Consider the following 26,569-nt stretch of genomic DNA (forward strand, 5'->3'; position numbering starts at 1 on the left):
GGAAAGGATACCCTAAGTCAAAGGGCCGACTCGCCGAGTCCAAGGAGGAACTCGGCGAGTCCGAGCGGGATCCGGGTCGAGGAGTAAGTGACCGACTCGGCGAGTCGGCTAAGGGGACTCGACGAGTCTGGTTTGAACGAGGAAAACCCTAATTTCGGGAGTTGTATCCTATATAAAGGGTGTTATGTCCCTCCCTCAGCCTCCATATCATCCTAGAGAGCCTGTAAACCCTAGATTTCGTGTGAGCTTACATCATTTGAGAGAAATAGCTTTGGAGGAAGGAAACTTTGGAAAGGAACTTGAAGATCAAGAAGGTTGCTTCAAAGGAGAGGTGTAGATCCGAGATCTACTTCAGTTTGTGTTCATCTTGGAGGTAATAAGCTGCTATTTTCCCTCCTTTGCATCTAGATCTATTTTTGTTATGAGATTTGGGGGTTTTATGGTTGTTTGAGACCCAATTCGAGTTTGGGGGCTTAGATATGTTGTTGCCACTTCAGATCTAGTGTTGGGATGGTCCAATATGTCATAAAGCATCAGAAGATGAGTAGTTGGTGAATCCCTTTTGTCCTTAAACCTAGCCCTAGTGTGTTTTGAGCCTAGATCTCTTTAGTTATACGTAAATTTTGCAACTTTACTTGAGGATTGAGCTTTGGAAGTATGGATCTATGATTTGGAGCCCCTGCATGGCTCGAAAAGCCACTGTATGGATTAAGAACTGGAGCGACTCGGCGAGTCACATGGGTCGACTCGGCGAGTTGGATGAAGTTGGGCAGGAACTCGGCGAGTTGGAAGATATAATTTTTATTTCAAAATAATGCCTATTTCCTCAGATATAACTTTTATTTCAAAATAATGTCTTTTATAAATTTTGGTTGCCCTACGTGGGGCATATGAGAGCTTCTTATGTAGGGCGTAAATCATTAAATCCATGCAGGGGCTTTATGCCCTATGCAGGGTGTATCTATATGTACGTAGAGCGTAGGAGCGCAACCTCCAAAAACCCTAATTGAGGTCTATAAGCCCTATTTAAAGGCCTTAATCCCTTGAGAGCCTTCTCATGCTTAACCTCCACCCTTATTTGCACCAACATCAAAACCTTAGCCACCTTGAGAAGATTTTGAGCCTTTTGAGTGATTCTTTGTGTGTTTTGTGAAGAAGCAGGCCATTAAAGGAGTATTTGGGAGCCCATAGCTTGTAGATCCAAATTTTGCTCGTCTTTAACATTCTCCAAGAGGTATAAAGCTTTCATCTTGTTGATTCCTCTTGATAGATCTAATTATTTTATGGATTTTTATGTGCTTTGGTCCCTTAACCTTGGTCTTAATGAGTATAGGCTACTCTAGACCTCTTGAGTTTGATTTTTGGTCATTTCTGAGATTATTGGGTCATAAAAATGGGAGCTTGGTCACTCACATCCATCCATGCAAGAGCTTTTGAGCATTGGTGAATGTTTTAGACTTAGGGCTTGGTATTGTGCTAATTTAAGCCATGCAAAGGCATAAAGTCTGAGACTTTGTCACATAGAATGTTTATTAGGCCTGTATTTGAGAGTTGGATTGCTAGTCTTTATGCATTAAGTGATTAATGAAAAGTTGGTAAATGTTGATATTATGCGGGGCGTAATCTGGGCTATGCATGGCATAGCTTGATTGTGTCCTGTTTTTCATCAGAAGGCTCTACATTGGGCATAAAGCATGGTATGAATGGTGTAACTCCAGAAGTTGGATTTTTGGTCAATATGGGTTTTGGGTTAAGTAGGGTGGATTCTAGCCATAACGGGTAAAATGGTCTTTTACCCCAAAGTTGGGCATCCATGAACCAAGATCCTGAATTTGGATTAGCATCTTAATTAGGATTAAGGTTTTATTATGTATTTGTTTAGTGTGGGAGTTCCAGTATCGACAACTCGGGTGCGAGATTTGTCTGTCTTTAGTTTGAGGTTAGTATTCTCACTATACTTATGGGTCGAAGGCACCAATGCCGACCTATTGGATTGTGCTAGTTGTCTTTGTGACTCTTGCATGTTTATTATGGGATGAGCCCATTTATATATTGGGTTGGGCCCATTATTATATAGGTTGGGATGGGCCATTATTTATATGTTGGATTGGGCCCATTTATATGGTATGTGGTATTTTGGCGAACTCACTAAGCTTTGTGCTTACGATTTTGTGGTTTAACATTTTCAGGTACTTCTAGTTCAAAAGGGAAGGGCCCGACGTGATCACACAACATCCCATTGATTTTATTCTACATTAACATTTGGTTTTTACACTGATGTTAAGAATATTTTATACTCTGATTGATTGAAACAATTTGGTTGTATTTTTGGGCATTTGAAAAATAAAACCATAGAGTAGATGAAGAAATAACAACCTTTGTTGTTCTTTAGGCCTTCAAGGGGAGGCTTGATAGTTGATGAAGAATGTTGAACCTTTGAGACACCAACAAGATCTCAAATTGACATCAAGATGCTAGTCTTGGTGTTATAACTCTTAAGCTTGAAAGATAGAACCCAAGTAATATCTTCAAGAGAGAAAAAAATAACTTGAAATCTTCTAACGCTTTTGCAAGAGAAGAGTGAAAGAGAAATATGGAGTTTTGGCAATAGCAAGAGGAATAAGTGAAGCCAATTTAAAGCCTTTTAGCTAGTTAAAGTAGAAACTTAACCTAGAGGTCTTTAACTATCAAGCCCTTTACACAAGTTTGTCCCCCCATGCATGCACCCATACCTATTTTTTTATTAAATAAAAAAAAGAGCCATGCCCCTCCTATCCTCCTCCATTCTCGGATTTTAATTGAAAAAAGAAAGGATGAGTTTCAAATTTTATAAACAAGTTTATAAAATATAAACTCTAACTTTTTGGTAAAAGACAAAAAGATTTATCTAGTCCAAAATGTTATGCATGACTTACTAATTCATACCATATGAATAATGTGTTACCTGTCGTTGTAAAAATTATTATTTACATGAAATAATATTTTCAATTAATTATAAGAGTTTATTGAATATTTATTAAAACCAATTTCTAATAAATAATCAATTGTATCAAGTTGTTGTTAGTATGACCGTAAGATAATATATTAATTAGCAATATCATATTAATATGACTCTTGAGCATACACAATCTTTCACAGTTGGTTTTTGCAGGGTTAATATATATGATTTATTATCACTAAAATTTTATGGGATTGAAAACCTTATGTGTCTTACTAGGTTTTTCCAAACATGACCCTCTCAAACTATACACATTACAAGTAGCATGAATAAAGTTGTTGGAACTTGATTAGGATGTCGTGCAATAGTATTCAAGACTGTTTAGTCTTTATGTTGTAATCTTATGTTGTGTATTGATTATGACATCCTTAGGGTTTTGTTATTTTGAAACAACATTTGTACTAAAAATGTTTAATATACCGAGATTTTCCATAAACTAAGATAAAATGGTTTTGAAAGCGTAAAGAAAAGTTTTTTTTTCCGGTTCTAGAAAATAGAAGATGCTACAGTTCACTTGAAAATTCATATTGATCGGCTAAATCCATAATAGCCAATGTGTAACGCCCTGGTTCTCAGGTATTAATTACATAAGAATTATTGGATGAAGCCCTACTCGACGAGTCGGTCAACCTACTCGTCAAGTAGCAGTGGGGTGGGACCGCATGTTAAGTGACCTACTCGACGAGTCCACTTTGGGACTCGGCGAGTAGGAGCTGGCAGATGAAACCCTAAATCCAGGGGTTTGCACCCCTATTTAAAGGAGCCTCAACCTCCTTTGGCCTCCTTGCAGTCTTTGAGAGCCCTTAAAACCCTAATACGTGTTTGTGTGTCATTATGTGATTGAAGCTTGAAAATAGGATTTTGGAGAGAGAAGGCTTAGAGGAGAAGGGTATTGGAGCAAGTGGAGTGTGGAAATCAGCTCTTATCTCAGTCATCATCTTCTGGAGGTAACCAAATTGCCTTTCTTCTTGTGAATCTCTTCCATTGTTGAGTTTTAGGGTTTTTGGTGAAGTATTAAGTTGAAAGGATGAGTTATGGGCTAGATCTGAGGTTGTAACTTCAGATCTGGACCCTCCTTGGATGCTAGAATCATAAAGTTGTTGTATTGGTTGTGATTGAGGTCCCTCTTAGACTTGAAGCTTCATCAAGAACTTAAAATAGGCATTTAGAGCCTTTATAGCCATGCATGCACGTAAAGTTTGCAACTTTATGTGATAAGTATGCCCTAGAAGCTTGGATCCATGATTTGGGGCCGCTGCATGGCTCAAATCAAGTCTGTATGGAAAAAGAACTGAATGGACTCGGCGAGTCGCAAGATGACTCGGCGAGTCATATGAAGATGGCCATGAACTCGATGAGTTGGATGAACAACTCGGTGAGCCCGATGAAGATCACCATAAGACTCGACGAGTTGAAGAATAACTCGGCGAGTCGGATGAGTTTTCCCTAGATTATGTATGCGTGTGTATCTGTCGAGTTGCAAGGAGGGAACTCGACGTGTGACCTTAAGTTTGACCGAGGATCAAAGGAACTCGACGAGTCACTCCGATGACTCGGCGAGTTGGAATGTACTTCAGGGAACTTGACGAGTAGCCAAGGGTACTCAGCGAGTTAAGGTTAACATGGATTGTTGACCTTGATTGAGGACTTTGACTTTGACCAAGGGTTGACTAGTGGTTTTTGGAGTACCTTGTAAGGTTAAGGACTTATGAGTATGATTTACTATGATGATAGGTGGTGGAACCTGTGTCAAGTAATCCGAGAGTTGGAGTTTACCTTTCGTGTCGACATATGCGAGGTGAGTTATCCTCACTATATCGATAGGGTCTACGACACCAAGGTCGACCTTTTAGTTGTTATTGTTATGGTATGTTGCATGTGGTTATGATTTGTTAGTTCGGAATCGAGGTAGACAGTATGTTATGCTTTTATGATCCGTAGGGATTGGTGTGCTAGTGACCTGATAGGTCGGTACTCTAGTTACAGGAGAATTCTATGATTATGATCAGTGAGATAGATATGCTTGATGTTTGTACATGCCAGTATATGATAGCTATGCGCACATGGTTATTTGCTTGTTGGTTGGGTTGAGGCGGTCCTGCTTTGTGCTGAAGGCCAACATACCCTATGAGCGGTCTGGGGAGACTGTAGGCCCACATGGCGGACCAGTCATACCGAAGACTCGGGATAGATTCAGACAGACTGTAGGCCCAGTAGGGCGGTCCAGTCAGGCCGATGGCCCAGTATGCATGATGATTGATTGATTATTACTGATATGGTATTGTCAGTGTGATATTGGTATTTTGGGGGTAGCTCACTAAGCCCTCTGACTTACAGTTTTCAGTTTATTGTTTCAGGTACTTCAGGAGTCCATGGAAAGGCGAAAGCGTGACCGTACCGCTCCTCATCCTTATGTTATGATTTTTGGGACACTCTGATGAAAAATGATTTGAAAACATTTTGTAAACGATGCTTTACGGTTTTTATTTATGATTGAAAAAGTTTAAATTTGGCGTAAAATTTATGGATGTTACACAATGATAATTGTGTTTTTTTTTGTTAGTTTAAATAAGTTTAATGATCATCTATATACAAGAAAAATATATAAATTACTAAATGTGTATATAGATAAAATTTTATTACCATTGCCTTATGATGAGAGCCTATCAGTAAATTTGTATATGGATAAAAATATATATGGATAAAAACTATTATTAACAGTGCCTTATGATGGGAGCCTACCAGTTAATAAGTGTAAATCCACATATGAAATGAATTATATATATATATATATATATATATATATATATATATATATATATATATGGTGAACCAAAAATATAAATCATTAGATGAATTAAAATAAAATGATTTACAAAAAAAGTCACGAAAAAACACCTCAATGGTTTATTTTTGTGATGATTTTGTTATTATTTATTAAAATTATAATAAAAATGATTTTTGTTTGATTTACTAAAAAATAAATCATTAAGGTGTTTTTTTTTTTCATAATTTTTTTTATGAATCATCTTAATTTTGATTTATTTAATAATTCATTTTGTATGTTCTAAAAAAATATACATATAAATCATTAAGGTGTTTTTTTTTCAAGAACTTTTTTCTTATGATTTTTTTTTTATGAATCATTTTAGTTTTCATTCATTTAGTAATTCATTTTGTTGGTTCTAAAAAAAATATACATATAATTTTTTTTATATTACTATCAAAAATTTTATTTTTATTTGATTAGATTTAAATATTTAGAATTGCTAAAAACATTTAAAACAAATGAATACGCAAAAATTGCTTATATTATTTATGGATAGGAGTATCTTTTTAGCCTTTAGCAGTTAGTAGCATTAACCTCACACTCTCTTTCTCTCTCCTGTTCTTTCTCTCTCACGCATACACTCCATCCCACGCCCTCTCTCTCTCTCTCTCTCTCTCTCTCTCTCTCTCTCTCTCTTCCTATTTTTTTCTCTGTGTTTTTGAAACACAAGATACAATCTGGTAGTATTATTTCTTTTGAATGTATGATGAAAAACCCTGAAAGTGGGTTTTCCGGAATGGAATCTGTGTTCTCAGGTTAGTACTTTTCCGTTTTTTTATCTTCTATTCTTTTTGTGTTTCGTATGCAGTTTAATGCCTCATATTTACCTTGCATGATTGCAATAAGAGTTTGTTCTTCATTCTTTAATGCTTAGCTGTTTACCAGGAATACTTCTGTTTCCCCTTAATTTCATGATTTTTGTTTTCAGTTTCTGAAAATGTAGGTTAAAAATAGCATTTTGAGTTGATTTTTTTTTCTATTTTTATGTACATATAATAAGCCCTCTTCTTCTTCATTCTTTTCTGTTTGCTTCTCGTATTTTCCGTTTTTCCATTTAATTTTCAATTTTCCGGGTTTAATTCTTGAAAATGTAGGTTTAAAACAGCAGTTTTGAGTTAGTATTTTCTCGATAGCTTCTGGTATTTTTCTGGTTGTGTTTTATTGTATAAACTGTACATTCACATCTAGGGTTCCTCCATGAACTATTCCCCATCTGTTCAATAGTCGTTTAGATCTTTTATTTTTGAGCATCGGATTCTTAAAAAAAAATTCGCGTGGATTTCTTTGTACTAATTTACCATCAAACGTTTGAATTTGTATTGTTTGATGTGAACTTTAATGGGGTTATCAAGTTTTTTAATGAAAAGATTCGGATTCGAGAAGATGTGAAGTAGAAAAGTATTTGTTTATTAGTATGAAAAAGTTAATTTCTTTTTGTAAACTAAAAGTATGCTATAGTAAATTACCAAATTTCATGTCTAATTGAACAGAGGATTAGTAGAGATCATCGCTTCAATAATTAGAATATTTCCAAACACATAAGTTTATTTATTTATTATTATTATTTTTTTTCTCAGAAGTGTATGGATAAAGACATAAAGTGTAGTGTGGATAATTTCTTTTTTATAAATATTTTAGAAAATAAAGACATGATAGTGGATCCCATAGGCCTCTTTTGTTAGGCATAACAGGATAAAACACTGTGTTTGCTAGCACCAGATATAGATTCAGACTCTGACCAATGTCAATTGGACAAAAATTGTTATTTTTTATCACATCCAAAAAGTGGAATAAAGTGGGAAATGGACTTATTTTTGAATCTTTTGTTTGTGCAAAAGACGTAAATGCCCTCTCGATCCCATCATAAAAAATTGTCCCTAGCTTGTATGGACCCCATTCGTTCCTGTCCCATGTGAAAAATATGCAGTCTATAGTGGGTCCTATATGCTCAAATGGGACAAGACTAGACAACCTACTTTGGTCTATTTTGGATGAGAATGTGGGCATTTGCGTCTTTTTGCACTAACAAGAGATTCTTTGTCCCGCCTTTTTGTATAGGACAAAAAAAACTGCAATTTTGTCGTATAGATATTAGTCTGAGTCTCAGTCCAATGCACACAAACACAGAGAGACTTACAAAAATGGTGTAAATATAAAATTATCATTTTGTTACTTTTCTTAAATATAAAATTTCCATTTTGACAGGATTTGTGCTGGACCCTGAAAAATGTAATCAACTAAGTTTGGAAGAAAAAAGAAAACTAGTCCACCGAATCGCTCATTGGTCAGAAGATGCCCCAAAAATTCTTAGTTCATTAACTCGTAAAGAGCTTCTAGAAATCATATGCGCCGAAATGGGCAAAGAAAGAAAATATAGCGGATTCACAAAGCTGAGAATGATACAACACCTTCTAAAACTTGTATGCAAAAACACCAAAAAACCAACAACCGAAAACTCCCTAGATTTTTCACCATCTAAGAAGCAAAAACACGAGGCTCAAGCCCCGCTTCAACTACCTAGTACCAATAGTACCATGTTTGAGAATACTAGAAAAGATCAACGAGTTTGTCAGAATCTAGCATGCAAAGCGATTATGTGGCCCGAAGATGCTTTTTGCAAGAGATGTTCTTGTTGTATTTGTTATCGGTTTGATGATAATAAGGATCCGAGTTTATGGTTGACATGTGATTGGGATTCGGATTGTGGTAGTGAAGGGGACGATCATGAGCCGTGTGGCATGTCGTGTCATTTGCAGTGTGCGGTTGGTCATGACAGGGCCGGCATAACAACAAGCGGTAACTACCCGAAGTTGGATGGGGGTTTCTATTGTGTTTCTTGTGGGAAATTAAATGGATTAATGAGGTAATTAATAATTATACTCTTATTTGCTAATGTAGAATTCAAATTACAAATTACAGACATGACAAAGCAGATTGTACTGCGTTTAGTGCGACTAATGTCAGTGAGGCAGAAAAAAACATTTTTTTTGTCCCACTCCTACCAAAAAATGTGGGACAGGGATAGGGACTTGCTTTCGAGCTCTTGTTTGTGCAAAAGACGTAAATACCCTTCTCATATTCGTCATGGAAAATCGCAACCTTGGGCTGCATTTGTCCCATTGATATCAGTCCGAGTCCAATGCATGACAAACACGTGTTGGACTTGGTGTCATGTGACCATAATAATAATCTTATAACCCCAAAATGGGTTTTATGTTTTTTTAAATATATATATATATATATATATATATATATATATATATATATATATATATATATATATATATATATATATATATATATATATATATAATTGATCTTGAAATGGTTTCGCTTTTAAGGACATGGAAAAAGCAGCTGGTTTTTGCTAATGAAGCGAGAAGAGTTGACGCGTTATGTCTAAGAGTTTCCCTAAGCCACAAGATTCTTGAAGGGACCCACAAACATGAAAAGCTGTTAAAGATCGTTGAATCTGCAGCAAATATTCTAGAAAATGAAGTGGGACCCATCGGATTAGCCTCAGTGAAGATGGATCGTCGCCTTGTTAATCGGCTCTCATGTAGCACTGAGGTTCAGAAGCTTTGCGCTTCTGCAATTCAAGCTTTTGATATGTCGTCGTTGTCCTCCTGCTCAAATTCAACCTTCCAACCAAACACAACCCCAAGTACGTATACGTTTTCAATCTGTTAAATATATTGTATTGTCAAGGGTAAAAGGGTCATTTCATCTCATTAAGATGGCTTGAAATTTCAGGGTGTGCTAGGTTTTTTTGTTTAAAAACCAAACTACGACCTCTTACAAAATGAAAATTAATCATGGATCTTATATCTTGACGTCGATAATTACTTGTGTTGTTAGATATAAATAAACTTGTTGAATGTTTTTTGATATTATATATTGCGAATTATATCAAACACCTTTTCACGCTTTCATGATGTTTGGCTTCAACTTGTATATTTTTATTTGTTCGTCATTATTTTGTAATAACTCTGATATTCGGATTAAATAATTGACTTAAAAGAGTGAGGTTCTATCGCAAAATTACCATCTTTTGAACATTTATCATAAATAGACATCAATTTCGTGATAGTGACTTTCAAAATGCTTTTTCTCGTGATATTGAAATTGCAAACTGCTTTTTCTTACCAAAATTCAATTTTTTTTCTGCAAAATCACATCATTTCGCCGATTCTTCCTTTAAAAATAGTCTGGTTATTTTTGATAAGTATTCAAAAAGGTGGTTATTGTGCAATTGGACTCCACTCTCTATATGGTCATTTTAGTGATTAACCTTATTTTTATTGGTGATTTTTTATTCAATTAGAGTCTAAAAAAAATAGGTTCAAATCTGTTGACTTCTAATTCCCAACATGCTATTAGGATATAAAAAAAAAGAGTAAATTACACGAATGGTGCCTAACTTATTTTTTTAACTCAGAAAGTCCCCACTGTTTGTTTTCGTTATGCTAATCGATCACTGTCGCACCTAAAAAGTCTTATTTAATAAGGAAAAAATTATGTGATAGGTAAGGTAAGGTGAGGGGGTTGGGGTGTGTTTATTTAAATATTTTAAAAAATCAAGGGCAAAATAGTTTTTTTTAGGCAAGATAAGGACCAAGCATGTAACAAAAACAAACAGTAGGGACCTTCCGAGTTAAAAAAATAAGTTAGGGACCAAACACATAAATTACTCTAAACCATAGGGACCATTCGTGTAATTTACTCAAAAAAAAAATATGCATCTAGATCGCATAAAACACAACATATTGTAGATTTGTAGCTTGAAATTTAGAGCATCCGAAATTTTCAAATATACGAAATTTCAGATATTTGGTATCGAACACGATTACGTCTTCTTTTGTAAAATTTTCAATCTTTTAACCTTAATTATCCTTTTTCTTTTCTTCACAGCATGTCGGATTTCATTTGAAGAATCAACACCTACTTCAACAACAATTGTCCTAGACTACGAACCAAATTCATTTCAAGATTTCTTCGGGTGTAGAATCTGGCACAAAAAGTCAACTCTAAAAACATATCCAAAAGAAGCAACATACATTGTTCTAAACCCTGAAAAAAGATTCAAGATCACAAATCTTGATCCATCAACCGAATATTCATGCATGGTTTCCTTTTTTAGCAACACAAAAGTGGTTGGATTTTGGGAGTCAAAATGGACCACAAACAATGCAACCAACACACAAACCGATTCCACAACCGATTTCCCTTGTACTCCGTGCAAATCCGATGCTACAAAAAAAGCGGGACCCACAAAGAAAAACGAGTATGAATACGCGGTTGGAGTGATTAAAAGTTTGGAGGATGATGGGTTTTTGAGTAAAGATTTTAGAGTGAAGTTTCTTACTTGGTTTAGTTTGAAAGCAACAATGCAACAAAGAAGAGTTGTGAATGTTTTTGTGGATGCGTTGATTGATGATCCCCCTAGTTTGGCTGAGCAGCTTCTTGATACGTTTTCTGATGAGATTTGTGGTCATTAGATGTGGAACTCTTTGGTGGTGGGGTTTGAATTGGTTTTTTAGTTTTTTTTTTCTCTGAAGAAAAAGGAAATATTTTGGGAGTTGAATATGATTTGGATGAATGTATAGCTAACTAGTGAGGTCTATTCGTTTGTCCATTTAAGATTTCTATATTTTTGTTGATGAAAACAGTTGCATTTTGTCCAAGTGGGTCTCCGTTTGAGTTTTTAGTTTTGATAGTTACTTTGTTTTATTGACACGCTAAGGGGTGTTTGGCTTGGCTTTTCACAGCCAAAAGTTATTTTTGAAAAAGAAAAAAGCAAAAAATGTTTGACAAAACTAGTTTTAAAAGCTATTTTTGGAGTTTTTATACAAGGAAATGAACTTTTTGGAAAAGTCAGGAAATCCTGATTTTTTGTAACTTTTTTAAAAGGACTTTTGGACTGTAAAAAACTAAGCCAAACACCCCCTTAGTTTTTGATTTTTACCAAGGGAAAAAGCAAAAGATGTTTGACAAAACTAGTTTTAAAAGCTATTTTTGGAGTTTTTATACATGGAAATGAACTTTTTGGAAAAGTCAGGAAATCTTGACTTTTTTGTAACTTTTCTAAAAAGGACTTTTGGGCTGTAAAAAGCTAAGCCAAACACCCCCTTAGTTTCTTATTTTTACCAAGGGAAAGAAAAGAAGGGAAAAACAAAAAGAGAGAAAGGAAACCAAAGTGGAAAGAAAATTCTATTTTGGTGTGTTTGAAAGAAACTAAAAAGGAAATAAACATTTTATGTGTTCCTGCATTGAAAGGGAGAGAAGAAACTTACATTCAAGATTTATTTTTAAGATACAATTTCTTTGTCTTCAAATTTAGAACGAGAGTTAGGAGGTATGAGTATCTCTCTTATTTATTTCTTTCTTTCAAATTCTTTCCATTATAAAAACTCGCCAACATCATTTTATTCCCTTTCTTCTTGGTTCTCTCTAGTTCTTTTCACTTCTCTTGATAAATTGGACTCTGAAAATAAATGTAAGAGGTGAACATAATTTGTTTTGATTTGGTTCTTGTTTTATATAAAAACCGAAAAAGAGACAGAAAAACTTACCAAAACTTTGCAGTGATTGGTTTTTAGAGTTAGGTTTTAGGTTTTTATGTATTTTTTTACAAAAAAAATTGAATAAAACAATATAATAAGCTAAAGGAGCACATGAACTTGTTGAAATCCATGAAAATAAATTTTTATAGTATCTAGTAAGGGGACATTGTTTACTATCTAGTTTTAGCAATATAACTAACTAGACTACAATGTAAACTGGAACTATGTTTAAATAATTAAATAGGTTAGAGTCTTCTAGAATAATGTTTTTTAGAAATTTAAATACTCATCTTGCGATGGCTGACTAGGGCTTAGGCCATTGGGTACGGGCAACGCTATAAGGCGTTAATCCGATTTGGCAGCACAAAAACGCCATCTTAATTGCTCGCACACCGCCGCGGTGGCGTTTTTTGGTGTTACGGTAGCCGGCGTGTCCATTGTAACGGGAGGCAACGGTGGAAAAATTGGCAACGATCAAAAATTGGACCGTTCAAAAACGGTCAAACATTTATTTATTTATTTTTCAAATTTACTCACATATAAATACATATTCACTTCATTTTTAACACACAATATCTTTAATTCTCACTTCATTTTTTACATCCAACACAACTCACTACGGATCAAAACCCCAACACTCCTCCTCTAAGCACAAACATATCTGTTCCACTTGGTTTCGCGCCATATGAGAGCCATGCGAACCTCCTTAACTCTCAAAACTCACCACAAATACCATTTTCCGGCAACTTTTTCAATCTCACATCACCCCACCACAATTCCCTACAAGCCTTCCACAAAACCTTTTCAACACCTTTGCTTCCATGCAACAAACTACCACACAACCACTACCCACGTAAGAAACGGTTGCCGAGACGCAACCGTGGGGTAGTCGGAAACAAACGACCAAGAAAGGGAGAGCAAGAAGGAAAGGGAAAGAGACCGCGATAGCGGTGGAGTAATCGAAAGAAGATCCTCCAACATGGTGGATTGCAGAGGAAGAGTATGCATTGGCGGTGTTGTGGTGCGGGACATCAAAACACCCGACTAAAGGAAACAATATGAGAAAAGTCGCTTTTTGGGAAGTTGTGATCAGAAAATTTCGGGTTATTTTTAAGGAGTATACATATCGCAATCACGATATGTTGAGTAGTAAGTAAACTCAAATAAGCAAGAACTGCACTAAGTTCAATTCCATCTGCAACAAACTTTCCTCGCACAACCAAAGTGGTGCGACCAATTTCGATGTTTTTAGAGTGGCGAGGGACCAATATATGCCGAAACGGGTCACATTTTTTAGCACAATTTTTTTTGGAGATTGTTAAGGACGAACCAAAATGGACTAAAACGCCAATATCCTCGGAACAACAATCAAAGAGGTCTCACGTCTCGGGTTCGATCGACATTTTCGATACACGTACGAACATCGACCTTAATGCGGACACGGATGAGCTCCCGGAAGACCTCAACGACATCGAAGAGATCTCCCCACCTCAACGACCGATAGGGCGTGACAGAGTGAAGCGCTCAACGACATGCGGAGGAAAGCGAAAGTAGGCTTGGAGAGCACGCATAAATGAAAGAGAAAGTCGACGCCCACACCACAATCGCAAAAAAAAAATATGCTTGCAACGTGAGCATTTGGAGTTCCTATGTCAAGAAGCCGAAGAAGATCGCATGACGAATGATTTAACAATTCTTCGCACTAGCGAGAACAATTTACCACCGAGACAAGTGCTCAGAAAAATGAAGGCAAAGATCGAGCGGAAATATTTGGGCGACGAATAGTGTATCGGTTTCATGTTTTTTAAATTTAGGACTATCGTTTTTTAGTGTCATTTTTAGTTTTTTAATGTTATTTTAATTTAGGATCTAATCAAATTATATGTGTTATTAATTTATATGTTTTCTAGAAATATTATGACATAAATAAAAAAAATAAAAAAATTAGAAAATAGAAATAAAAAACATAAAAAAGAGGTGTTATCCCATGTTATTTGGTGTTTTGCTATTTCCATATTGGGTGTTATAACACCAAAGTGTGACCGGGATGATGATGTGAATATTTTGGGTGTGATAACATGTAATAACATATTGCTCATACTCACTAGCCTTATTTTTCGTGTATTTATAATATATACTCTTATTTTGTATTGGCCCATAGCTATCGTGTATGCATGTTTATTGGGAAAATTCATCAAATGACAAAAAACTGAGGTATGGTTGAAAAAAAATGACCAAGGAAATTCAACTTTCATAAAATGGCCACAATTTCCGTAGAGAGGGTCTCTGCGGAACAACTTCACCTCTAAGGAACTAGACACGTGGGCAAAAAGACAAAAATCATGTCTGAAGGTAGGGTTTTGTAGAGCAGGTGTGACGAAATTGTACTGCTTCTGCGGAAATGTGAATACTCTGCAGAATTGGCAGCTGAAAGCAATTACTTATGTTCGTCATTTTCATAGAGTAGGTCTCATCGGAAATTGTACGACCCTATGCTGAACTACCATTTTTTTTGGTTGAAATCGTTGTTGGAGTGGTTATGTAACATTTATGATGTTTATCAAGAACATATAAATGTTTTTTTTTTTTTAATGTTTTAATTACTAGAAATAGTTTTAAAAATGAGTTTTATTATTTTGTGTATGAGAGCGTTGTGACAATCAGTTAATGGAAATGACGTGTACGTTTGAAATAGTTTTAAAAACTTTGGTTTAAATCTTCTTTCTAATTTTGACCATAAAATGTTGATACAAATGGTTAATGATAAGGCATGTGTGTTCAATCGTCATATATCGTTGTCCTTTCAACACCCAGACTGTAGTTATGTCATGGAGCTTGCAGATGAATCAAATATATTTCAACTGAAAAAGGTAATGTCTAAAACAAAGCAGACGGTGAATTTGTATTTATCGGTGCTTGGTGCAGAACTTGAAGAACAGCCCGTGGTGAACTAGTTTATTGGAGCTAAAACTGGTAAAGGTTTTGGAGGAAGACAATATGATGGAAACTATTCCAGTGGACGAGGAAATGAAGTGGGAGTGGGTTATCAAAAGAGTGCTTGAGTTCCTAATAACTTTGTATCAGATAAGGATGAAGAACAAAATTTGCGCATGACAGAAATAGGACAACAAAATTTATTTGAGTTTGGAGAACTACCTGATTTGGATAATTGATTATCAGATGAAAAATCAAATGAAGAATGGTCAGAATATGACTTCACGCAAAAAAAAATTTCTTTTACCCATGGTATTCAGTTCCTCCCATTCCTGATTGTCCAGATCCGATTCTTGAACCTGGACCATTTTATAGTTTAGGTCCGAATGATAAAATAGTTGTGAATCAAACCTATAACACCAAAAAGAGCTAGTATCTGTTGTTAAATTCAAAGGTGTTAACAAAAAGTTTCAAATTAAGGTAGAAAATTTAGTAATACAAGAACCTTATTGAATGAAATGAAATGTAATACTTTAACTTCATTTAGGTGGTATAAATATACTTTTATGAGTAGAATATTAGAATTAGATTATTTTCTTTTAATTGGAAACAAAAATTTATTGATAGCCTTCCAACACTTTTGCAGTAAGAGTTAGGAAAAAATTACGAGGAAATAATAATCAAGTTCGTTATGAAAACTATTCATATAGAAAACCCATATGAACTTGTACTCAGGAAGGTTTAGCCTTATGTAATGAAATAAAACTAAACCAACAAATTAAAAAACAATGTCTGACTGACAGACAACAATTATGCCATTGTTTTTAATAATTTGGTATAAATATTTCTAAAAATAAGAAGAAAACTAGAAAGGAGTAGATTCCTAAAAATAAAAAATATATAGTGAAAATCAAAGACAATATAGAACTAAAAGAAGATCTTTTAGAAAATAACAGGGTAATAAAAAGAAAAAAAGATAATCCACCAACTTGTTATAAATGTGGTAGAATTGGTCATTTTGCCAATAAATGCAAAATAAAGAAAAAGATTAATAATCTAAATCTAGAAGATAGTTTAAAAAGTTAAAAAAAAATTAATATTTCGAAAGAATCGTCATCTATTAATAAAATATATAATATAAATTCTGATGAAGAAATTTATACCACTTCAGATAGTTCTAATGAAGTAGAAAATAATTGTTTTTGTCCAGATAAAAATAATTGTGCATGTAACAATTAAATATATAAAATTCAGTCACAATTTCAGGATACTTTACAAATAAACGTCTTAGATAAAAATATTTTATCTATCTTAAAAAATATTAATAATTATGAATTAAGATCACAGATAATTCTTCAAATAATAAATAATCAACAAAATACTTAAGTTAGTGAACTAATTTATTCTATGAAAGAAATAGATCAAAGATTAAAATTGAAAAACAATACTTCATTAAATACTACAATTACGGACTACACTACAAAAATCATTAATTTAAAACAAGAAATTATTTCATTAAAAATAATCAAAATAAATTAGAAAATAGAGTCATCACTCTTGAAAATGAATCCAATAATAATTCAACTAAAGAGTTTAGTGAACTCTTACAGGCTATAGAGTTAGTCACATCGCAAAAATGATACACTAAAATCAAACTAATAATTGGAAATTATTATAAAAACGAATTCATCGTTTTTATTGATAGTTGAGCATATATAAATTGTATCCAAGAAGGCTTAATTAATGTCAAATATTTTGAAAAAACATACCCATATGATTCGTACTGAAGTGGAGAAAAATTAGATATCAATTATAAATTGTCTAATACAAAGATTTGTATTAATAAAGTTTGTATTCCACTAATCTTCACAATAATTAAGAATATGTCCCACAATGAAATTATTTTGGGAATTCACTTTTTACAAATTTTTTTACCTCTAGAAGTAAATGAAAAATAAATCCTAAGAAATTTTTAAAGTTATGAAGTATTATTTGAATTTGTTGCAAAACCTTTTACTCGTTGGATATATCTTATAGATTTAAAAACAAATCAAATAAATTTTCTAAAAGAAGAGAGTTTAATAATGCATATAGATGAAAAATTACAAAATCCGAAATTATAAAAAAAAATTAAGATCTTGCAAAATCAATTTACTTTAAAAATATGTTCCGATCATCCTAATGCGTTTTGGAAAAGAAAGAAACATATAATTCCTCTTCAATATGAATATAAATTTAATAAAAAGGATATTCCAACCAAGGCCTGTCCTTTTTAAATGAATCATAATTATTTAGTTATTTGTAAAAAAGAAATATCTTCTTTATTAAGCAAAAATTTAATCAGACCTTCTAAATCGGTTTGGTCTTGTAATGCTTTTTATGTTAATAAACATTCATAAGAAAGAGGTACTCCGATCATAAGAAAGAGGTACTCCGAGATTAGTAATTAATTACAAACCTTTAAATAAAGTCTTAAAATGGTTTCGTTATCCAATACCAAATAAGAAATATCTATTGGATAGATTAAACAATGCAATTATATTTTCAAATTTTGATTTAAAATCAGGATATTGAAAAATTCAGATCGATGAAAATGACAAATATAAAATTGCTTTTAATGTCCCTTTTGACCAAAAGGGACATTAAAAAGCAGTTTTATATTTGCTTTTCAAACCAAATGAGACATTAAAAGCAGTTTTATATTTATTTTTCAAACCATAAATTTGATTTTAAATCAAGATATTTGCTTTTCAAACCAAATGGCATATCATTCCATTCATATTGACCTAAAGGGATGTAAAAAACAGTTTTATATTTGTCATTTTCATTAATCTGAATTTGCCAATATCCTGATTTTAAATCAAATTTTGAATATATAATTGCATTGTTTAATCTATCCGATAGATCTTTCTTATTAAGTATTGGACAACGAATCCATTTTAAGACTTTAGTTAAAGGTTTATAATTAATTACCAATCTGGGAGTACCTCAAGAACTGGGAGTACCTCTTTCTTGTTCTCAATGTTTATTAACATAAAAAGTATTACAAGTCCAAGCCGATTTAGAAGGTCTAATTAAAATTTTGCTTAATAAAGAAGATATTTATTTTTTACAAAGATCTAAATAATTATGATTCACTTGACAAGGAGAAACCTTGGTTGAAATATCATTTTCATTAAAATTATCTTCATATTGAAAATGAATTATATGTTTCTTTCTTTCCCAAAAAATATCAGGATGATTGGAACATATTTTTAAAGTAAATTGATTTTGTAAGATTTTAATTTTTTTCTTGTAATTTTAGATTTTGTAAATTTTCTTCTATATTCATTATTAAAATCTCTTCTTTTAGAAAATTTATTTGATTTTTTTTAAATCTATAAGATCTATCCAACAAATAAAGGTTTCGTACTACATTCAAAGAATACTTCATAATTTTGAAAATTTCGTAGGATTTCTTTTTTATTTATTCCTAGAAGTAAAAAATTTTGTAAAAAAGAAGTGCCTAAAATAATTTCATTGTGGGACATATTCTTAATTATTGTGAAACTTAGTGGAGTACAAATTTTATTAATACAAATCTTTGTATTAGACAATTATAATTCATATCTAATTTTTCTCCGGTGACAGTACGAATCACATGGGTACTTTTGTTTTTCAAAATATTTGACATGAATTAATCATTCTTAGATACAATTTATATCTGCTCAATTATCAATAAGAGCAATGAATTCTTTTTTATAATAATCTCCAATTATTAGTTTGATTTTAGTGTACCATTTTGTGATGTGTCTAATTCCATAGCATGTAAGAGCTCACTAGATTCCTTAGTTGAATCACATTATTGGATTCAATTTAAAGAGTGATGACTCTATTTTCTAATTCATTTTGATTACTTTTTAATGAAATAATTTCTTGTTTTAAGTTATTGATTTCTTGAGTATTGTCCGTAATTGTAGTCTTTAATGAAGTTTTGTTTTTCAAATTTAACCTTTGATCTATTTCTTTCATGGAATAAATTGGTTCACTAATCTGAGTATTTTATTGATTATTTATTATTTGATCAATTATCTGTGATCTTAATTTAAAATTATTAATATTTTTAAGATAGATAAAGTATCTTTATCTAAGAGGTTTATTTGTAAATTATCCTAAAACTGTGATTGAATTTTATATATTTCATGATTACATGAACAATTATTTTTATCTAGACAAAAACAATTATTTTCTTCTTAATTAGAACTACTTGAAGTGGTATAAATTTCTTCATCAGAATTTATATTATTTATTTCATTATCAGATGACGATTCTTCCAAAGTATTTAAAAGAATTTCTTTTGATTTTTCTTTCATAATATCGTCTAGATTTAGATTATTAATCATTTTCTTTATTTTGCATTTATTGGCAAAATGACCAACTCTACCATATTTATAACAAGTTGGTGGATTTTTTTCTCTTTATTACACTGTTCTTTTTCTAAAAGATCTTCTTTTAGCTCTATGTTGTCTTTGATTTTCACTATATTTTTTAGGAATATACTCTTTTCTAGTTTTCTTACTATTTTTAGAAGTATCTATACCAAATTGTTCACAAACATGGCCTAATTACTGTCTCTTAGAACAATGTTTTTTTAATTTGTTGGTTTAATTTTATTCCATTACATAAGTTTAAAACTTCATGTGTACAAATTCCTATAAGTTTTCCATATGAATAGTTTTAATAAGGAACTTGATTATTATTATTTACTCATAATTGTTTCCTAACTCTTTCATACCATAACACAGAGAAGGCCTATGGATACCATATAACTTATGCTAAAATACAATCATAGGATAGTTTACAATAACATATAATCAAACTGAAACACTGAAAACCTAGTCAATGACAAATAGCCCTAAAAACACTGAATAGTAGATATTAACAGGCGTGGAAATTTTTAACGTGTAGACTTTATGATTTTGGCTTTTCCTTTTGTATTTTTTTTGCATCATTATGTCTTCAAGTGTGGAGAAGGCATCTTCCATAGTAAATTCTTCAATAATGTCGTCATCATCATCTATTAGTTGAGATTCTCCTGCCAGGTAATTATCATCATTTCTTTGGGAATGCATTGAGCTATCTGATTTTTGTTTAAAATTTTTATGTAGGTCTTCCTTCATCTGAAAAAGATATGCTTTAATTATATCATCTTTGGATGGGGAGGAATTTCCATGAGCTTTCATTATGTTGATGATATTTTCATAAGGACTGGAAGTTGTGGAATGCTCCTTATGAATCATGAATTCCTTCTGGGATTTGTATTTTAAGATTGCCTGATTGATATTATCTATTGTTTGTTTTGCATTAATTTCATTTGAGTTGGGATCTTTATGCAACATTTTTGGCCAAAATCTTGTTAGGTATTTCCTTTGTATTGATGGGAATTGAGTGGGACTATAATCCACTTCTAGAATCCATTTCCAGATCCAAGGAATCAAAAATTCTTTGAAAAAAATGTAGGGTATTTATTACCTCTTAGCCTCCATTAGAATGGGTAATAGCATCCTTGTATTTAGGAGCTACATCTAACCATTCAACATATAAAGATTTGAATGGATCAGGGAGAATTTGAACACTTGGATTGTATGATGCCCACCATTTGTAAATCAATTTGGTAACCTTTATTTATAAACTTGGTCGCAAACTTTGGAAAACTAAGAATGCTTCTTTTTTGGTTTCTCATAGAGAAAAGTTTTATAAAACCTGTCGATATAATCCCAAAAATTATATTTTATTAAAATCATTTGTTCAGGGTGGAGAAATTCTCTTTCCCTAAGGGTGCTTAAACCCCATTCTTCTCTAGATATAATCTTTTTGAAAATGGTTTGCTGAGGTTATACACTTTCTTATCTCCGGTGGAGTAATGTGAAATTTCACAAGTACCAGTAGAAGTATATTCTCATAATAATTCCTTGATTTATAGGAACATGTTGCATGTGATGCAGTATCAAGATATCCGGAGAATAAATCCCATGGATCATTATTGTTCTAAAATATAACATGATATTCTTATCTTCAAGGAGAATAATTGAATCCTTATGAGGAGTCAAAATGTAATCCGAGGAATCATCATTATCTTCCTCTGAAACTATTTTCGAGTAAGATGGATTATTATCCTTCTGTTTTTTAAAAATTCTTGGAAAGCTGAATATAATGGATCTCCAGGTTTGGGAATATTAGATGATGATGGTTGGGAAGCAATGGTCTTTGCTATTAGTAGATTTCTCCCATGTTGTATAAGGGTATATCCCCTTCCTTTTTCACCTCTATTAGGATAGCCACCTCTTCTTTGATTACTGGGAATCATCTTGCAGAACTAATTTAGAAGTAATACGAGTTTATTCTCAAGAATTTGAAGATGAATTCTTAGACCTTTTAGTATTATTCTCGCTATAGCTATTCTTTGAGTATGACTCAAACGATTTAAAACATTTATTTTTGGTAATGAATTAATTACATTTTATAATTGAATTTATGTTTTTGTAATTGAGTTTCTTGTGATAACAATATCATCAGATATCTGTCTTAAACGTTTATTGCTCATTTAAGAATTCTTTGGTTAAAAAGTCTGGAATACAATTATCTTCACCTTTTTGATATATAATTGTAAAATCGAATAGAGCTAAATGAGCCTGCCATCTAGCAAGCATTTTCTTAGAAACATCATGTTTGAAATCTTTAATTAAACATAAATATACTTGATTAGCAATCAGTAATTATAGTAAATTGTTGATATATATATATATATATATATATATATATATATATATATATATATATATATATATATATATATATATATATATATAAATTTTGTCTTTATAAAAAATTCACTAAAATAATTTTAAAATTTTAAGCTGAAAGAACAATTAATCAATGCATCTACTTCTTTACCTCTCACAGGAATTTTGACCCATTGCAATGCCTACTTTCTGGGTATGTTTTATATCAATTTAATTAATTTCAAGTTATTTGGAAAGGAGGGTTTTTTATGAATCAACTTCACGACACTACCAAATTTTGGTCACGACCGAAAGATAAACCCTTAGGCATGACGTGGCCTTGTATAGGTCACGGTGAGAGGATGTTATTTTTAAAACAACCCTAATTTTGGGATTTTGATGCTAATAAAAGGAGCTAACATTTAGGGTTTCCCCTTTCATCAGTCTGCTACCCCAGATACCCATGCCTATGAAACCCTAGCCGCATTTCTCCCATTTTAGAGACTTGATATCTTGAAGAGTGACATTGTGGAGGTTGATTGCTATTTTGTTACAAGTGAAGAAAGCTCCTGATATTTCCCGCATTCTAGTCATCTTCTTAACATCTAGAAGTGATCAAGTTCCCACCTTTAAGGCTTTTGCATGTTAGATCTTGGTTTTTGAACTTGTATGGTCCCTTTTGTCATGATTTATATGGAGTATGGAAAACTTCAGGTCTAAAGGTGGTTTTTGTTGATCTTCTGGACCCATTGTGGTGTTTTTATTGCATTTTTATCTTTCCATTTAAACCATGCATGAAGATTATGGTATTCTGGACTCATTTTAGACATAGGTTTAGAGTTGCTTGTGTTTGGGACATTCAATTTATATGGTTTGTGTATATAATTCCTTTGAGGAAGCCAGTGTGTGTTTTATTGCTCTTAGTTCAGATGAGTTTTATCACTATATTTCATGTGTGATTAATTGATCTAAGGTGTGTAGGATGCATGCATAATGCTATGATATGCTTGTATGATTAGTTAGACTATTGAAGTCTTACTTGACTGATTGATAATTATATAATTTACACACACACACACACACACACACACACACATATATATATATATATATATATATATATATATATATATATATATATATATAATTTCGTATGGGATTGTTTTGGTCGAAAATTAATCAAGTAATAAATCAACCAAATTGTATGAGAGGCTGTGATGTTGTAATCAAATCAAGTGAGAAAATTAAGAGTAGGTGACACAAGTGGTTTAAAGGAAAGCCCTTGATCCTGGCTAAGATCTTCGACACAAGACCTTAGGAGGTGATAATGATCACCTTCCTTGTTAATTTGTATTAATTTAAAGATGAGTTACAGATGAAATGATGAATGTACGAGTAGAATTGTTGTAGTAAGTGTAGGTGTGTTTTGTGTGCAAAATACAAGAGTATTTATACTCTAGTCTAAGTAACAATAAGTCCGATATTTCCGAGATCCTCTCGAATAAAAATGAACACATTCGTTTGACTTGATATTCCCGCATCTTTTTCTTGGTTGAAGTGTTTCTTCGTTGAGAATGAGTCTTATGTTGACTAATTCTGTACATGTGAGAAAAAAACTAGAAATATATCCATTAGAAGTGTTAGGAAATAATAATATTAATTATTAGGATCCTGAGATAGGTTCGGGATCCTAAAAGATCTTGAAGATCTGGGATCCTGAATAGGGTTGAGGATGTTGGCCATAACAATTGCCCCGAAATTATATTTGCGAAATATCAAGGTTAATTTCAAATATTCAAAGGTATAATTTTATGTAGACAGAGATAATGTTTCAAATTTTAAATCATAATGGATAAAATTTATCTGTTTAATACTCATGATGATGTGGTCAAATCATCTTTCTCTCTCTTGCCTAACAGTGAGATAAGTAGGGTCAACCGAAGTAAAATTTTCTTTACTTTTTCTTGCTTTCATTTGATCATCTCTGGCTAACTTCGAAGGTAACTTCTTACTCCTTTCTCTTTTTTCTTCTCCTATCTCGATCACTGGTGAAAAAATGTTTCGCTCTCGAGCTAGCATTCTTTCCCCTTATGAAGATGACTTTACCGATCAAAACCTCCTCACTTACAATAAGACTTGCCCGTTTGATGATGAGGATATTGGGTTCGTGAAATCCATTGAGGTTTTTCCTGTTGTCACGATTTTTAGGCATTTTGATCCTTCGATTCAACCAGATTTCATTTCTTCTTCATGGGTTTGCTTTCCTAAATACCCCTTCTCTTTGGGATTAATGTACCCCTTCCCTAGAGTTGTTTTTGAGTTTTTTGAAATCACAAAAAATCTCATATATCCAAGCCATACCGATCATGTGGAGGATGCTATTCCGGATCAATCAGCTGAATCAATCTAATGACCTAGGCATATGGGTTGTTGAATTGGCTAATGTTTACGACCTCTCTACCTTCAAGAACTCCTATTTCTTTCTAAAGCTCAAACCTAATAAATCTCCACTCATTCTGATATCAAAACACAATGTTAGAGCTTGGTAAGATAAATACTGTTTTGTGAGGTGTGACACTATTCTCGATGGGGATCTTCTACCAAAGTTTTGGGTTAAAAAGGGTAGGATTTACTCTTTAGTTGCAAGGATCCTGGGATTCAGTTTCTTATTTTGTTTACTATGATGTAGGGTTCAAATTTGAAGATATTGCTCTTGCCGCTGAGGATACTGAGGACAAAGTTACGAACTTCCTTACTTTATCTACATCTGACATGTCCTTTAGGATAAAAATTTCTAGTCTCCAAGAGGGTTCTTCTACCACAACTTCAATGGCTACTTGTAAGAATTTCACCTTCTTTCTATTGTTTTACCCTAACTTTGGGATCCTGAGCTGATGGGGATCCCTGAAACTATTGGATTAGGTGTCTAAGCCCATAACTATAATTGGTATGAACTTGACCCGATTGTAGCATAGTCCTTTTGGGTTGCCTTAACTAGAGAAATTTGATAGGATGGACTTTTTTAGAAGAGGTTATTTGTGGTTTATTAATATATTATAGGTATAATAAATTAATTGAGAAATCATGTTATTTAATTAGTATTGATCAAGAATTAATTTGGAATTAATTTAATGATCAAAAGAGATTGATTAAATATATAGGGACTGATTATGTAAATCAATAATACTTATAGTTGGGATAATGATCCATGGTTGATTAGGGTGGGATAAACATATGAGATAGTGCGTAAAGGTTTAACCCATGTAACCGAAGAGATATGAAGGGTCATGGTGAATTATGGTTTGCATGCATGAAACCCTAGATTTTCCCACACTATAAAAGGAACCCCATAGTCACCAAAATCGGCTCCCAAGCATTACAAGAAGAGAGATAACTGATTTTGAGCTACCAAGCCACTTCTCAGAAGCCTCCTTTTGCACTTGATGTTTATGACACATTAGAGGCATCACGTTTGAGGCGCTTAAGCTTTTGAAGGCCAAGAACTCTAAGCTACACTAAGAGGTATTCATCGACTTTGGTTTTATGTTGTGTATCTCAAAATTTTGTATGCTAGTTTAGGCTTCATGCTTTGGAAACAATATTGCATGTATAATAGAGAAAACTTTGATCCAAAGCATCTAGGGCTGCGTGTGCACCATAGGAGTGTTATAGTGCTCAAAACCCAACAAAAACAGGATCTAAAGCTATCTGCTCTAGTGCTCAATTTGGCCTTTATGGTATTGAGGAAGACATGCCTAGTGGTTTGATTATGGAAAAGAAGGAAAAAGCTGCCTCCTCTCTTCCTCCCAAGAGGGCTCACATCGATCTTACTGTTAAGACTCCAAGTTCCCTAAAAAGGAAAACCGTTGAGGCTAGAGATTTGAGACTCGAAAACCTTGGATCTGTGGAAGCTCTCAAGAAGTTGGTTTCTTTTTCTCAATCTGTAAGTGCTTCATGAACTCTGGTTATTATTATTTTTCCGATTTATTAATTTCATTCTTGTTCCAGGTCTCCGATCACGTTTCTCGACCTACTGCCGACTTGAAGGTCAGAGTTGAGAAGGACGAGATAGCCTTAAAGGAGAATGAGAAAGAGTGGAAATCCATCAATGAGGATCTACTACTGAGGGTGGAGCTGCTGAGTAAAGAGAAGGTTGAGAAAGAAGAGGAGCATGCTGCTGAGGTGGCAGAGGTGATATTCGAGGTGAGGGGCAGTGTTGTTGTGGCTGTCTGGGATGCTAAGATCAAAATCGCGGAGGACGTGGCCAATGTGGGATCCTGGAATGTAGATGGCTGGTGTGAGGCCCTAGCTAAACAAACTGGTGAACATGTTAACACTAGTCAGGATCATGTAAAGCAGAAGAAGGTAGGAGGACAAAAGGAAGAAGCAAGGAAAGTACCTGGTGGTGATAACAAAACTATGGTTTAGGTTTGGTTAGTTGAAAATGATTTTAGTATTTTGGATGTAAAACAATTGACTCTTT

General features: G+C 33.1%; 1 protein-coding gene across 1 annotated transcript; it reads left to right on the forward strand.

Annotated features, from left to right (window-relative positions):
• Positions 1 to 6,344: 6,344 nt before the first annotated feature.
• Positions 6,345 to 11,512, forward strand: LOC111896573 (protein VERNALIZATION INSENSITIVE 3). Its single transcript, XM_023892541.3, has 4 exons — positions 6,345 to 6,583; positions 8,034 to 8,691; positions 9,170 to 9,492; positions 10,740 to 11,512. The coding sequence occupies exons 1-4, from the start codon at positions 6,532 to 6,534 to the stop codon at positions 11,324 to 11,326; spliced, it is 1,620 nt and encodes a 539-aa protein (XP_023748309.1). The 5' UTR covers positions 6,345 to 6,531; the 3' UTR covers positions 11,327 to 11,512.
• Positions 11,513 to 26,569: the final 15,057 nt, after the last annotated feature.

This window comes from Lactuca sativa, chromosome 9, assembly GCF_002870075.4.
Source record: "Lactuca sativa cultivar Salinas chromosome 9, Lsat_Salinas_v11, whole genome shotgun sequence".
Taxonomy (NCBI): domain Eukaryota; kingdom Viridiplantae; phylum Streptophyta; class Magnoliopsida; order Asterales; family Asteraceae; genus Lactuca; species Lactuca sativa.

Bases quoted from the DNA above. Each gene is read 5' to 3' on its own strand.
- LOC111896573 (XM_023892541.3), top strand. From the start codon at position 6,532: ATGATGAAAAACCCTGAAAGTGGGTTTTCCGGAATGGAATCTGTGTTC. The intron at 8,692-9,169 runs GTAATTAATAAT...TTCGCTTTTAAG, and splicing joins AAATTAAATGGATTAATGAG to GACATGGAAAAAGCAGCTGG. The intron at 9,493-10,739 runs GTACGTATACGT...TTTTCTTCACAG, and splicing joins CCAACCAAACACAACCCCAA to CATGTCGGATTTCATTTGAA.